The 12,707-nt window shown below is 41.4% G+C and overlaps 1 protein-coding gene across 5 annotated transcripts in view; it reads left to right on the top strand.

Annotated features, from left to right (window-relative positions):
* Nucleotides 1-1,661: 1,661 nt before the first annotated feature.
* The window catches only part of nectin1b (nectin cell adhesion molecule 1b), a 165,223-nt gene continuing 154,177 nt past the window's right edge, over nt 1,662-12,707 (top strand). For 3 of the 5 annotated variants that reach the window (XM_086216445.1, XM_086216447.1, XM_086216446.1), the window contains exon 1: nt 1,663-2,405. In XM_086216445.1, the coding sequence (XP_086072571.1) occupies nt 2,354-2,405 (52 nt within the window). In that variant the 5' untranslated portion in view covers nt 1,663-2,353. Of the gene's footprint in view, nt 2,406-12,707 lie in introns of all 5 variants that reach the window. The other 2 variants (XM_086216444.1, XM_086216448.1) reach the window with 2 other exon arrangements.

The following is a 12,707-nucleotide window of genomic DNA, read 5'->3' as shown; positions in this document are numbered from 1 at the left end:
AAAAGCTGACTCAAGTCAAATGAAGACCCTCATGCACGCACAAACACAGTAGAAGAACATTTAAAAGCGACATCTTCTGATTTTCATGTATGGCAACATTGATTGTTTTCAATAGCTTAAATATCTTGTGACCCCGAGACATCAAATCAGTAGCAGACATTAGTAACAGACCATGCAGGACATACCTGCTTTTTTATTATTAGTTATAATAATTATATAATATTACTTGTTGCATTTTATTGACTCAGATGATTTTTATTAATATTTCGGCGCAAAATTAGTAGTTATTTTTTTCAACGTACTGTCAAAGAAAATGTGTTTCTGCCTCTGTGCCGGTGACAGTCAAAAGCTGGAGGCGTCATGGTTTCAGGCACAAATGTCCACCAGGATTCGGAGAACTGAAAACCTTTATGAGGTCAAACATCAAGGTCACAATCACATGACATGAATGTTATATCTCTGGAAGGGAATTTCTCCAAATATCGTTAAAAGGATTTTTATTTTCACCATTCACTTCAAATTAGAAAATAAAATGGATCCTCCTTTCCTGCCAAACCAGTTCCTTTCTAATAAAGTAAATCATTAGTTTATTTGACGAAGCTTCTGTGACTCCGATTGCCTTGAATCATCTCCTGGTTCTGCTGTTACAAGCCTAGACTGCTGGGGGGCATCCCATGATGCACTGGGCTCCTGTCTCCTCCTCTCCTACTCTTTGCATGCACCCCTGCATATCGCTGCTCCTACGTCGCTACTCCATTGTAGTTTGTGCTTTCTCATTTCTTAATTTTAGCATTTTGAATATAACTATTATCAATAGAATATTCTTATTATTTTGGACATCGAGAAAAAAATATTTTGAGGCCATGAGATATAACTTATTGCCTCAAATTAGTTATCTAATATGTCTGCACAAGTTATATCTTGAGGGAACAACTTATATGTTAGCCTCAAGTTATACATTGTGAGCTCAAAATGTATATTTTTTTCTCTCTTGGTCCACTCAATTAAAAAATAAAACAATAATATAATAAAAATGTATCAAAAAGAATATATTCAATATATTCAAGATGACCTGTTGAGGGTGTACCCTGCCTATCGCCCTTAGACGCTGGGATAGGCGCCAGCCCCCCCCCCCCCCCCCCCCCCCGCGACCCTTAATAGAAAGGAATAAGCGGAAGACAATGAATGAATGAATGAATATTCAAGATGAAAAGAGGACATTTGTGTGTGCTATATCAACAGAAATATAAATCAATCTGATACAAGCCATTACTGTACACTCTACACAATATTTTGCTTCTACACTTGAAGCAATGGGAATTTGTATTCCCAGCATTTGACATATTTATTTTTATTTGATCACTTCTCGGTAGTATTCCTGTGTTCCCCAGCCAGTCTCCTCCACACACTCATATTTCATCCGCCGTTGCTGCAAACCTGATGTACAAAAAAAACAAAAGTTGAGGAGAAGCTACCTGAGGGGGATATCAGGTTGCATTGTTGTTCTCTGGTGATTCGTTTGTATGTTACAGGACCATCCAGGCTCCTCCCCTCCCGGTCTACGTCACCCGATCCCGATCTCTTCCCAAAGCTTTGAGGATAGTCAGTAACGCTGTGGTGGCTGAGCAGCAGGGCGGTGCGCAACGCGGGATAAAGCTACACTGTATTTCATTCCCCCCCTCCCCCCCCTAAAAAAAAAAACGACGGAGAAAAAGGGGGGGCGCATCCCACCATTTTTAGAGTTACCAGCAACTTCACCGGCCTGGCGTGCTGACCCACTCCGGCTGGACACAAGGAGAGCGGGGAACTTACGGAACTACAACCGGGACTGCGCCAGCAGATGCTCAGTTAGGTGCAGCGTCAAATTGGTAGCTGAATTGAAAGGCGACATTTCCTCAGAGGAACTCTCCAAGTGTTGGAAACTTCCCAGGCAGCGCAGCATCGATCGAGGACCTCCCGCCCACATTACCTCCGATCCTCAGGAGTGACGGGGGAGAGAGTTGTGCTGCCTCTGCGGTGGATGGAGCAACAAAGACGCTTTCTCTCATCGCCCGCTGTTTCCTAAAACACTCTGTCATTCAAACGGTAAACCCGCTCGGATCTCAATTCTGGGGATCCGGCCAACTCGCCGCCAGCCTTCCAGGGGATCGCCGCGTATGTAAAATTGATGCTCGGCACCATCGACCCTCTCTAGTTTTGCGAAAGTCTCCTGCTGCCCAGTGAAGGAGGGAGCGAGACTAGTTGTGGCCGAAGTGGGATCTGCAGAAGTTGCATGCCTGGTGTTTGTCGTTTGGAGTGAGCTCTGTCCATCCACACTCAGGTTACCAGAGACGGTCCGGATAGTTGAGGAGCCATGGCGCTGTGTGTGGGGATATGGATACTCCTGGTAGCGCTGCACATCCAGGGTAAGCCGCAGAATTAAGACTTCAGTATCATCTCAGAGCTGTAATTTCACCATGTTAGAATGCGTGCGTGTGTGTGTGTACGTATGTGTGTGTGAGTGCTGCTTTGCATTGACTTTTTTAAGCATGAATGAGTGTATTGACTTCTTTTCAATAAGAAGATATCACATGAGTGACAGAAAATGTTTCAACCCTAAAAGTCATCCATCAAAAACGGCTGCAGAATTTGGCTGCAAAAAAAAGTGGAGTTACCCCGGTAACAGGCAGATGGCGCTGTGTGCGAACCGTGTTCACCAGCAGAGTCTCAAGTTTTCCAACTGAGTGTCCTTGAATCATACTGTGGCCTGATATCTTCAGCTCTAGTGTCAGTTTGTTGAGTTTATTGAATAATTTAGATTTAATAACCTCTTTAGATTCTTGAGTTACTCTGAGAATAATCTACAGCCATATATATATATATATATATATATATATATATATATATATATATGATATATATATATAATATGTTACAGCAATTGTCTGTAAATGTTCCTTCCTGATTACATGATATTTTGGAGCAGACACTGGGTGTTTTGTACAGAGGGTGACTGAGCACTGCTGCCAGATTGTAGGCTTGTTGGATCACATTTTGAGCGTCAGATATCATTTAAATATATAGATGAGGTATTTAAAAAAAAACACTATTTGAGTGCTGAGATGAGTGTTTTCTAACGTTAGTTAGTGAATATCCTCCTTCTCTTCTCTCACATGCTGAAACACAAGTTCTTGTGCCAGCCTAATCGTGATCAATAAAGTTGGTTTTTGAATGACACAAAGCTGATTCACCCCACCCATGGTGATCACTACAAAGATACGAGGAAAGTATTTTTTCCATGTTTTTGTTATTAATAAAACTGAAAAATAAACCTGTCTGATAGCATGGATGTTACCGGTAAGCTGAGTTTAGAGTTAATATCCCTTCTTCGATGTAAATATTCCTTATCATTATTTTTATATGTTTATGGAAATGCCCTCTGGTGGATAAAATATGTAGAAGCTTCTTAAAGAGTTTATATTTCATAAAAAATGACACTAAAAGGCTGATTTTTCAGTATTTGAAAATCAAATAATAGATAATGAAATTCAATCGGAACAATTGAGGGCGATTGGCAGGGATTAGTTGATAAATGGAGTAATGATTTGCTATTGTTCCTTCCTAAATAGGCTTAATTATCTAAGCACATGCTTATCATTGTTCTGGCTATGATAACATAATTATTGGAAAACAAAACAAGCCAAAAAACAAGCAGATACCTGTTTGTGTGTGTGTGTTTTAAGGCTTTGCTGGAGGATAAGTGGTGTGTTTACATCTTGGGACTGGTAAGATTGTGTCTAATGGCCCTGGATGAGGAAAGAAATGGTGGAGGGTCAAGTGAAGTCACCAAGAGTCAAATCAGGTTCCCAATGTTACTGATATGCTCATTTTCTCCGACTGACTGGCTCCATCTAACATTCTCTGGGTCCATGCTCTCTTTCTAAAGTTCCTAATGAGTCTAAAAAAAAAAAAAGTCTTCAGCAGCCGAAAACTTTAGCCGAGCTCCTTTTTTTTAACACTTCCTTTGAGCTTTAAAACAACAAAGATGTTGACCTTGTTCGCAGTGAGGCTTCTTGTGGCGTCACGTGTTTAAGACTGATTGAATACTTTGATCAAAAGCGCTGTCTGATTTACATTGAGATGATCCCTTTGCTTGTGGAGAAGATCAGGATTAACTGGTTCCCTTGGGATTGGCGGTGGAAATCTTTTGAAGCTGTTCAATCAAGGGAGTGGAAAATGTCTCAAAAATTGCACTTAAAAGCATCCTGGGAAGTTCTTATTTAAGTAAGACAGGAGTTTTTCTAAGCCTAATTAGACACGTTATGAGTAGACTTGCCATTTTTTTGTGTGTTGGTGCAGAAGTTTATTTAAATCAAAGACTGCATGATTCATTTAATCAGACAACTTTATGGAAGCGTGGGCTTTGAATTTCTCTTATTTCAGCTGTTATTTGGGCTTTTTTTCTTTTGACATCCAAAAAGAAGAATTTGGTCTTTAACCCCGAGGTTAAAGGTCACTCCCATAAATGACACTGGCCTTTGATGCCTTAATTGATGTTCAACATGTTCCAGACTCTTCCCTCATTACTGAAGCTCAAACAAGTGGGACCGGCCCTAACAAATGCATGTAGCAGCAAACCCCCGTCGCAGTAATATATCAGGGAGCACCATTTGTGTTTGTCCTGGTAAGAAACAGTTGTAGAAAACACTCCAGTGCCCGATTTATAAACCCAAAAAATAGATGATCAAATAAAAGGAATGCAGAGAGTTATGATTCTGTGAATAATAATAGCAGCTCAGCTCCTGTTGACTTATACTGAGGCACCATCTCTCCTGTATTCCAGGCTGATGTTTAATTGAGTGTGAACTGAGTTTGCAACCAGGTGGTTGTTTATAGCTTGGCTCCATCCTGGGGTCTGGAAGTGCCCATATCACCCTCAATGGTGGGTTAAGGAGATTTCCAACTCTTATTCCTCATTTGATTTGGATTGAACATTTGGGAAATGAATGCTAAATGGATAAGCACCAACTCTGATGTGCTATTATTCAGGGTGGGGTTTTGTGTAGCAGTGTAATTGGAAGCATGCAAGTTAAAATCATTTCGCTGCCGTTCATTTCCTCCCCCCCTTTAATTTAGCATCAACTATGACTTGCAACTGTTTTTTTGTTGTTGTCGAGATATCAGGAAAAACTGTCTCTTTCAACCAAGTTGACTGTGATGCCACATTTAAATGAAAGTAGGTGATGGACAACAAGGTGCAGAATGCCCTGTTGAATTATGGTTAAAAAAACAAAACAGCAGTAACGTGCTATGGATTTGAAAACAGTTCACAAGAATGCTGCAGCACTTATGTAGGATACAGGCTGTTAGTGGGGTTACGAGCATAGCTTTAGCTCAAAGAGGCAATTTAACTGGACTGTGACCATTGTTCCAGTCTACAAGAACTGGGAAACAATGGATTTATATGGAGGCCTCTCTGCCTCTGCTGTGGTAGATGGTGGTATGCCCCCGAACAGGGGCCCGCAATCAAACTGTTTCCTGGTTTTCCCTTTTGCATCACATAGAGAACAATTTAGCCAAGAGTGCCCCTGTCAAACCTAGGGCTTCAATCAAAAGACTATGAAAGGAAAAAAAAAAAAGTCAACTTGGTGAATCGAGACAGCATAAAACATCTGGGTTAAATAGCTGTAGGACCTACGGGACATGCGCAGAACGCCAGGACAGTTCAGAGCCGATCTTAGTAAATCGATCTGCATTGTATCAGTACGTTATTCCCACTCGGGAAAGTATGATTTCAGTCACATCGGCCAACTTTAACCCAGGCATTAAGATGGACCAGCTGTTACAAGAAATGTCTTTATTTTTGTGTTGAAAGTTTAGGATTGTCTGTGTCGCCTATATTGAATTGTATCAATTAAATACCAGTGTACCATTGAGACCCATAGAAATTATGTGATAGCATTTCCAAGTTCACTGGTGAATATCTAACAACAGCTGCATGACTTTTCGTTCGACGACACTTATTTGCGGGTTTGATTCTCAGGTGCAGCTGAGCTCAGAGAGTTATGAACCACTTTGATTTTGATAGACAGCGTTATTGTTACAGAGAATTGTTTGTGCAGCTAAAAGTTTGATTTCTATTCACCAGGCGAGTCTGACACGCAACAGTTCATTTTGAGTCGAGACAAATAGTCACACGCTGTACTGATTTTGTTTGTCAGACTTATTGGAAGTGTTTCTTGGTTTGATTGATTGAACGTTCGGGTTGGGGGTCGGAGGACAATTGTAGACATTTTCATAAAGAGTGTTGTGATGGCTGTTTGATGTGGAGCGCTGACACCGGCTGGAGAATGTTTCCTCAGATGGGTAGTAGCGTGAGTGCCTCTGCCCCCATGAGACAGCGTAATTAGCATTTTGGCTTTGCTCATTTTCAGTCTCTTTTTTGAGCAAAACTGTAATAGCTAGTCTGTGGCATTTTACATTTCATTTGGATGACAGTTGTGATACAGTGAAATGGAGAAAGTCACTGTGGGATTGCTGGGTCTTGATGGTTTGAGTGTGAATGCAAATTGCTCTGATCCTCCTTTCCTTTAAGGATTCTCCTTCTGGTCCCCGCTGAGGTGATGGACGGGAGCGAGAGCTCCGAGTCCCGGGAGACGAGCTTGAGGGGAGCTGACAGGAGATTAAACCTCTCTTTTGCCACAGGAACTAATGGAGGCACTTGGCCACTCAAACTTTCTCTTTGAGAATGTAACTCATTGTGAGTTCGTCAGCAAATCCTTCTCAAAACACTGCGTGAAATGTCAAAGTCTTTACTGTTTCCATCTGTGATTACAGAAATGAAGCCGCCCTTCATTAGAAGGCTGCAAGCAAACCTTTTTTTATTTTTAATATTCTTAAGCAAAATATTTGAACTGACCTTTTTTTTCTACAAGGAGTTGATCCAAGAAGCAGCCAGTTGTCTGTCTTTGGAAGTTCATGGTTTGCAGCTCCTGTGGTGTGTGTGTTAAGGCTGCGTATTGCAGTGTACTTGAATAAAACATGACGATAAGCACTGAACCTAAATAATGGAAAGGTTATGGCAAAATGGAGTGTTCTCTGTACAGAAGACTGCACAAATAGTATTAAATACCCAATGAATGTTGGAGTAAGTTCACCCCCCTTCATGTTCAGAATCTTCTATTTAGTCGCAGGATTTTAGACATTCCTTGAATGAGAATCATTTCCTCATAAAGCTGTTGAAGTGAAAATACATGTTTGCGCTAGGCATTGGCTGTCTTTGGTTACCAGAGAGCCTGTTGTTCCAGGCGCTGTTTTTACACTGATGATGCTGCTCGGGTGTAACACCAGTGGATAGCCGCTTTTAGGAGTTCCATTTGCCTTTGCCTCCCACCACACACTCACCCTGTTGGATCGGGATGGAAAACACGGTTATCGGTAAGCTGCAGCCGCAATGTTCTGCTTTAAATCCTTGAAATTCATCTCTGTTTCAACTCAAATCGCAGAATCAGCAAAGCAAGGACAAAAAAAAAAAAAAAGGAAATCAATAAAGGGGATCAAATCTCGCTCTGAGCTTTCTGATTTGGCATTAGTCTGTCTTTGCCTGTCTGCTGTCTCTTCCCTACTATTTAGCAGATCCTTGTCTAGGGATTAAATGGTTAAATTCCCACTTTGCTCTGGAGAATGCCATCGACTGACTGTGCTTGTTCCATATTTTCTTTGCAGCATCTGTTGATAGGCTTATTATGCTTCCTGAGATGATGTAAATCTTCTCGGAAGAAAAACTAAATAATCTCACATGTTGGATGGATTTTGACTGTCTGCTGTGTTTATGCCTGATCCTGCCAGTAGCTTCTAGAGTTTATTTGAACTATTTCTCCTGCTGTGCTCACTTACTATGCTCTCTACCTCTGATATAATTACAGTGAATAGGAAATCCAATTAATTAACTGCTTTGGAAAAAAGTAAACTGGATCAGGATAGAAATTTTGCTCAGACTTTCTGGGTGATCTGGTTGAGAAATTCCTGCTGTGTACCTTTTGGAAAAAAAAAACAGAAAAAAATAACCTTTTGGGTCAAAGTGGAAATAGATTCTGTAACGTCAGATAAATCAAAACTACTAAGCACTTGTGCCAAAAAAAAAAAAAAAATCTGGTGTCATTTGTCTCACCTGACAGGTCTGATCATCCGTGAGGTTTTGTTGGCCGCGCGCTCGCCTCTGTCATCGCTGTAACCCCTGTGTTCTTTCCCCTCTTGGCTGGACTGTGATGTATCTTAAAACTTTATGGACTTGTTGATGCCTTTGCCATATTACAGTCTACAGTTTGACTCAGTAGAAATTGTGCTGACTGTTGCAGTCTCGAAACAAGACGCTTCCCCGCTGCCCTGCCTCCTTTTGTCCTGGGTCAGACCCATATATCACCTGTTTAAGCCTCAAGTGGAGAAAATCCTGCCTCCTTGCTTCTTTTTGGTAGTTCGCTTTTATTTGTAGTTTACTGCTTTTTCAATATGGCTGGTTCCTGGTAGGACCCTCACAATATTTTGACACATGAATCATGATACTTTTTTTTTAATCTACATACTCATATACTATTTGACTTCTCCATCACGCTAAGAGCCCATTCTGACACACACACACACACACACACACGCAAGCTGGAGTTTTTCCTCAACGATTAACCTCAAACAGGTCAACTTGTAAGACATTGAACATGAGCAGAAACTGCCTCCAACTCTTGACTAAAACCATCCGTTCTTGCCTTGAAAAAAAACCAAACAAACCATGTGTCAATCCCATTACGAGTCCTCCAGCTCACCCACTGCACACGCCATCAACTGATAAACACCCTGCAGGGCCTGAAAGCTGAAATGGAATATTAGCTTGCAGAACACATTTGATGAAAGTATCGAACGTTTTCTAAAATTTAGTGGCGGTTTCAATCTCTCGTTATGGATATGCAAGTACTGTCGACATTTCCATCATCGTAAAGCAGTGCCGGGGCTTTCACCAGGCTCAGAGCTGATCTCCTGACTGAGTTTACATTTTTTTTCTTTCCACACACTTTGTGCCCCCCCGAATCTCTCTTCTCCCCTCTCTCTCTCCTGTCTCCTCGCTCTGCCTTTGAGGATACTGCGAACTGAGAGTCAGCTCGGTTCGCACTTGATACAAAGGGGCGTTTGTTTCATGAAATGTTTCCCTTTTTAATGAGTGATGGTGTTCCTTCATTTAATATTCCGCACTGATATCTCACCGGGAGCTGACTGTGCTTCAAAGCAACAGCATGGTTGTAAATGGGTGTGGGTGAACGGGGGCGAAGCAGAGATGGCAGTGGTGGTGGTTGGGGGGGGGGGGCTGCTTCGAAAACACAAACACAGGTTTATTTATTCTCCCTGACATATAGCTAAGCTCCCAGCGTGCTGCGGCTCGGTGCAAAGCTCCTTAGTGCCCTCATCCTCTGAAGACAGACGAACAAAATATGACTGATAACAGGTCAGTTGGTGTCTGTCATATTTCTCTCAGACTTTGATTCATTTTTGCTACACTTCCTGCTGAGACGGACTTTCAAAATAATTGCCCAATTCAAAAGGATATTAATTCTTCAACGTGCAAATATATGTGAGAAAATTCCAGCTACTATTTCTTGACTTTCAACAGCCCCGCAGTCGACGTGATGATTTCCCTGCGCTTATTATTATAATGACATTGAGGTCAACCTGCAGGAATGGAAGAATTTCACCTATTTTTAGTGCACATGCTTCAACTTTACTGTAAGATGAAGATAAACAAAGAGCTGGCCTGCAATTTGGCATTGATCCTTCTATTTTGTTAGTAGGGTCTATGCCAAAGCAACTAATGTAGTCTGCTATTGATTCCCCACTTTCAAGCCTGGCTGAATTTCACTGCAATGTTGCATTGTTTCATGAAGTCAGGTGCCAAATGGATTCCGTCTCCTTGTATGTCCTCTCTCTTTAATTGACGTTGCAATGTATCCAGCTACCAACAGAACATTTTCTATTTAAAAATGGGAAAAAAAAACCCAGCAACAACCCAAGAAGGACTGAGCGAGTGCTGGTGTTTGTATTCTTCCTATTTGCTCTCATGCATTGCTGCACGTCTGCTTCTTGAAAGGGTTGAGCTGCTGCTCCATTCATAATAACTATATAATTGTGACCAAATTATTATGATTTTGTCCATAATCCTGCAGCCTTTCTGTATTCTGAGAGGAGGAAGGAGTTCTGCAGTAGCAGACCACTCTGACTCAGCAATGCACCTATTGAATCTATGTTGACGCGCGTGCAAGCATGATTTCCTAGTTGAATAAATACAGTTATGTATATTTGACATACAACACAACATACAGAGAGAAGGCCGATGAACAAGTATTCTGTGTTCTTGTCCTACTTTATTTCCATGATAGTGAGTGCACGTGCAGTATTTATGATGTATTATTTTCAGCACAGAGCGGCTTAATGATGTTTATCTCTTGAAGGCTCCTGTCCTGTACATACTTTGTGTCTTCTGTATTGCTGTAATGACGTCTTGAAGTAAATACATCAGGAAATTTCTTTTTGGCTTTTATTTGTCTGAAAGAAAAGAGTTAAAAAAAATTTCATTACAATAGTCATTTTTGATCTACCAACATCACTGGCAGTCAGAATAATAAAAAGAAACAAACAAAAAACCCGCAAAAAAATGTCCTTGTATCCTTCCCGTAGTTTCTTCAGTGGATTATTTTCTTTCCCTCCTCCAAGGAGGTTTATGTTTTCACTCGCATGTCTCTGTTTGTTTGTCTATCAGCAGGATTTCACTTAAAGGACCTGGTAAAACATCATCCAAGGAAGAACCATAGGATTTTTGGCAGATTAATGTAACAGTCCTTTTGTGAAACACGTGGGAACCTGTGGTCTTCTAATACTTATTTCTTAGTGAAATTAAGCACCTATCAGCTCCTTCATGAAAGTTGGTGGAGTGGCACCGCATTGGCCGAGAAGACCCAACTTAATTTATACAGCGGATACACGGTGATACACAGTATTTACACTGGCCTTGGCAAAGGTCGGTGCTTTACAGAGTGTCCTTCTTGTTTGCGGCTATGGCCTCGCCTCATTAATTACATTTTAGGCAGGGGGGTAATGTCCTGTTAATATTTCTATCGCAGCAAGTACAGTATCCTTGAGGGATAATAATGTTCAAGCATCTAAAATGATGTTTTATGTCAGGAAATAACCGTCCTGGTATGTAAAGAAAGGTAGAGCCTTGGCTACATCAAGAAAATAATTGGAAAGGGTTTAATATTCAATTGGAAACAGTTTTATCAACAACTAGTTCAAGGTCAAATGACCCTGGAGAAGGCAAAGGTATTTAGCAGCTCTGGCTCTAATGAGCACAAAACTTTGTTGCTATGATCTGTGTCTTTTTCGAAACCTTGTTCAGTTATGTTTGTTCAACGGCTTGAAGCAAAAGATATAAAATGATAACCACTGACACGCGGTCGATGGCCTCCAATGCTGAGGCGTTTTATGCCGCATTTGAGATGTCAAGTCTAACACCCCAGAAAAGAATAAAACAGAGAGACAACTCGTCTATTCAAAATAGAAAAAAAGGTTCAGTCGTTTTTTTGTGTGGGTTTACCAGGTTTACAAACCTGCACTTACTGCAAATAAAGGTTATGAATAAAGTAATGATTCTAATGCAGAATAGCTGCTAAATAAAAGCCTGCTCTTTTCCCCACCCACCTCTTCCCTCCTCGCATACTCTTCCCTCTTCCAGCTGAATAACTTTGCCAGGGGTTTCCACCTGGGAGCTTCCACTCTGGCAGCACACATCTTGCTTTGCTATGAATGTGCAAGTGGAATTAACCAGTAAGGAATCTGGAGAGAGAGAGACAGCTTTGAAACTGCTAACAGAGTCATGCAGGGCCATTTTGTAGTTCACAGCATTTGTCAGCTGAGCCACAAAGATGCCAAATGTCATGTCAGGCCAGAGAAACAGAAGGCTGGGGGGGGGGGGGGGGGTTGTCAAAGGTTCCCCGTTCCCACCCACGTGTTGAACATAGGAGTTACAGCATTTATTTGATGAGAAGTTATGCATTGCTAAGTGGCCCTAAGAACACCCACGAACTGCCCCTGTTTCCACCTCACTCGTCATCTCACAGATGAAGGGTCTGAACAGTTCATTTCCCTGGGTTTATTGATGTTTCAGACTTAAAATTTGTCTCCCACTTAAAGTACATGTAGCGACCATATAAAGCACAAGCCATGTAAAGTATTTCCTGGCACTGTGCAACCTTACGGGAAATAAGAAGATATAAATGTTGAGATGAGACACGTGACACAGAGGCTGTTTAATACCACAGCAAAAAGCCTTAAAATTCCTCCCCTGTTTCGGCCTGCAGACTCATAGCCTTCAGGTTGCCAAGTTTCAAATTGTTCTGCTGAATGAGTTTAAGGTTTGAGTCTTCCCTTCTCCCTTAGTCATGGAAAAGATTGCAAGGAAAAAACCATTGCCTAAATGCAAAGAGGAAGTTGGGAAATGAACATTAACATGTAGACCCTGCAGGGGAGTTTGCAGAAGGCCATGCTGTTCCTGAACGTGGCTCTGTTCCAAGGATGATTCTAGTTCGCCTCGGAATTGTGTTCTTGGCTGAGGCTCTCTTTAGGCACTTTGGGGGCTGCTTGCTGGAAGAAAAGAGTTGTGCAAATAAAAGCTCATTACTTTTTTCCAGCTT

Source organism: Aulostomus chinensis, chromosome 10 (assembly GCF_037954235.1).
Source record: "Aulostomus chinensis isolate RoL2024-O1b breed Wild chromosome 10, RoL_Achi_v1.0, whole genome shotgun sequence".
NCBI lineage: Eukaryota > Metazoa > Chordata > Actinopteri > Syngnathiformes > Aulostomidae > Aulostomus > Aulostomus chinensis.
This window is presented reverse-complemented; position numbering and strand designations above follow the sequence as displayed.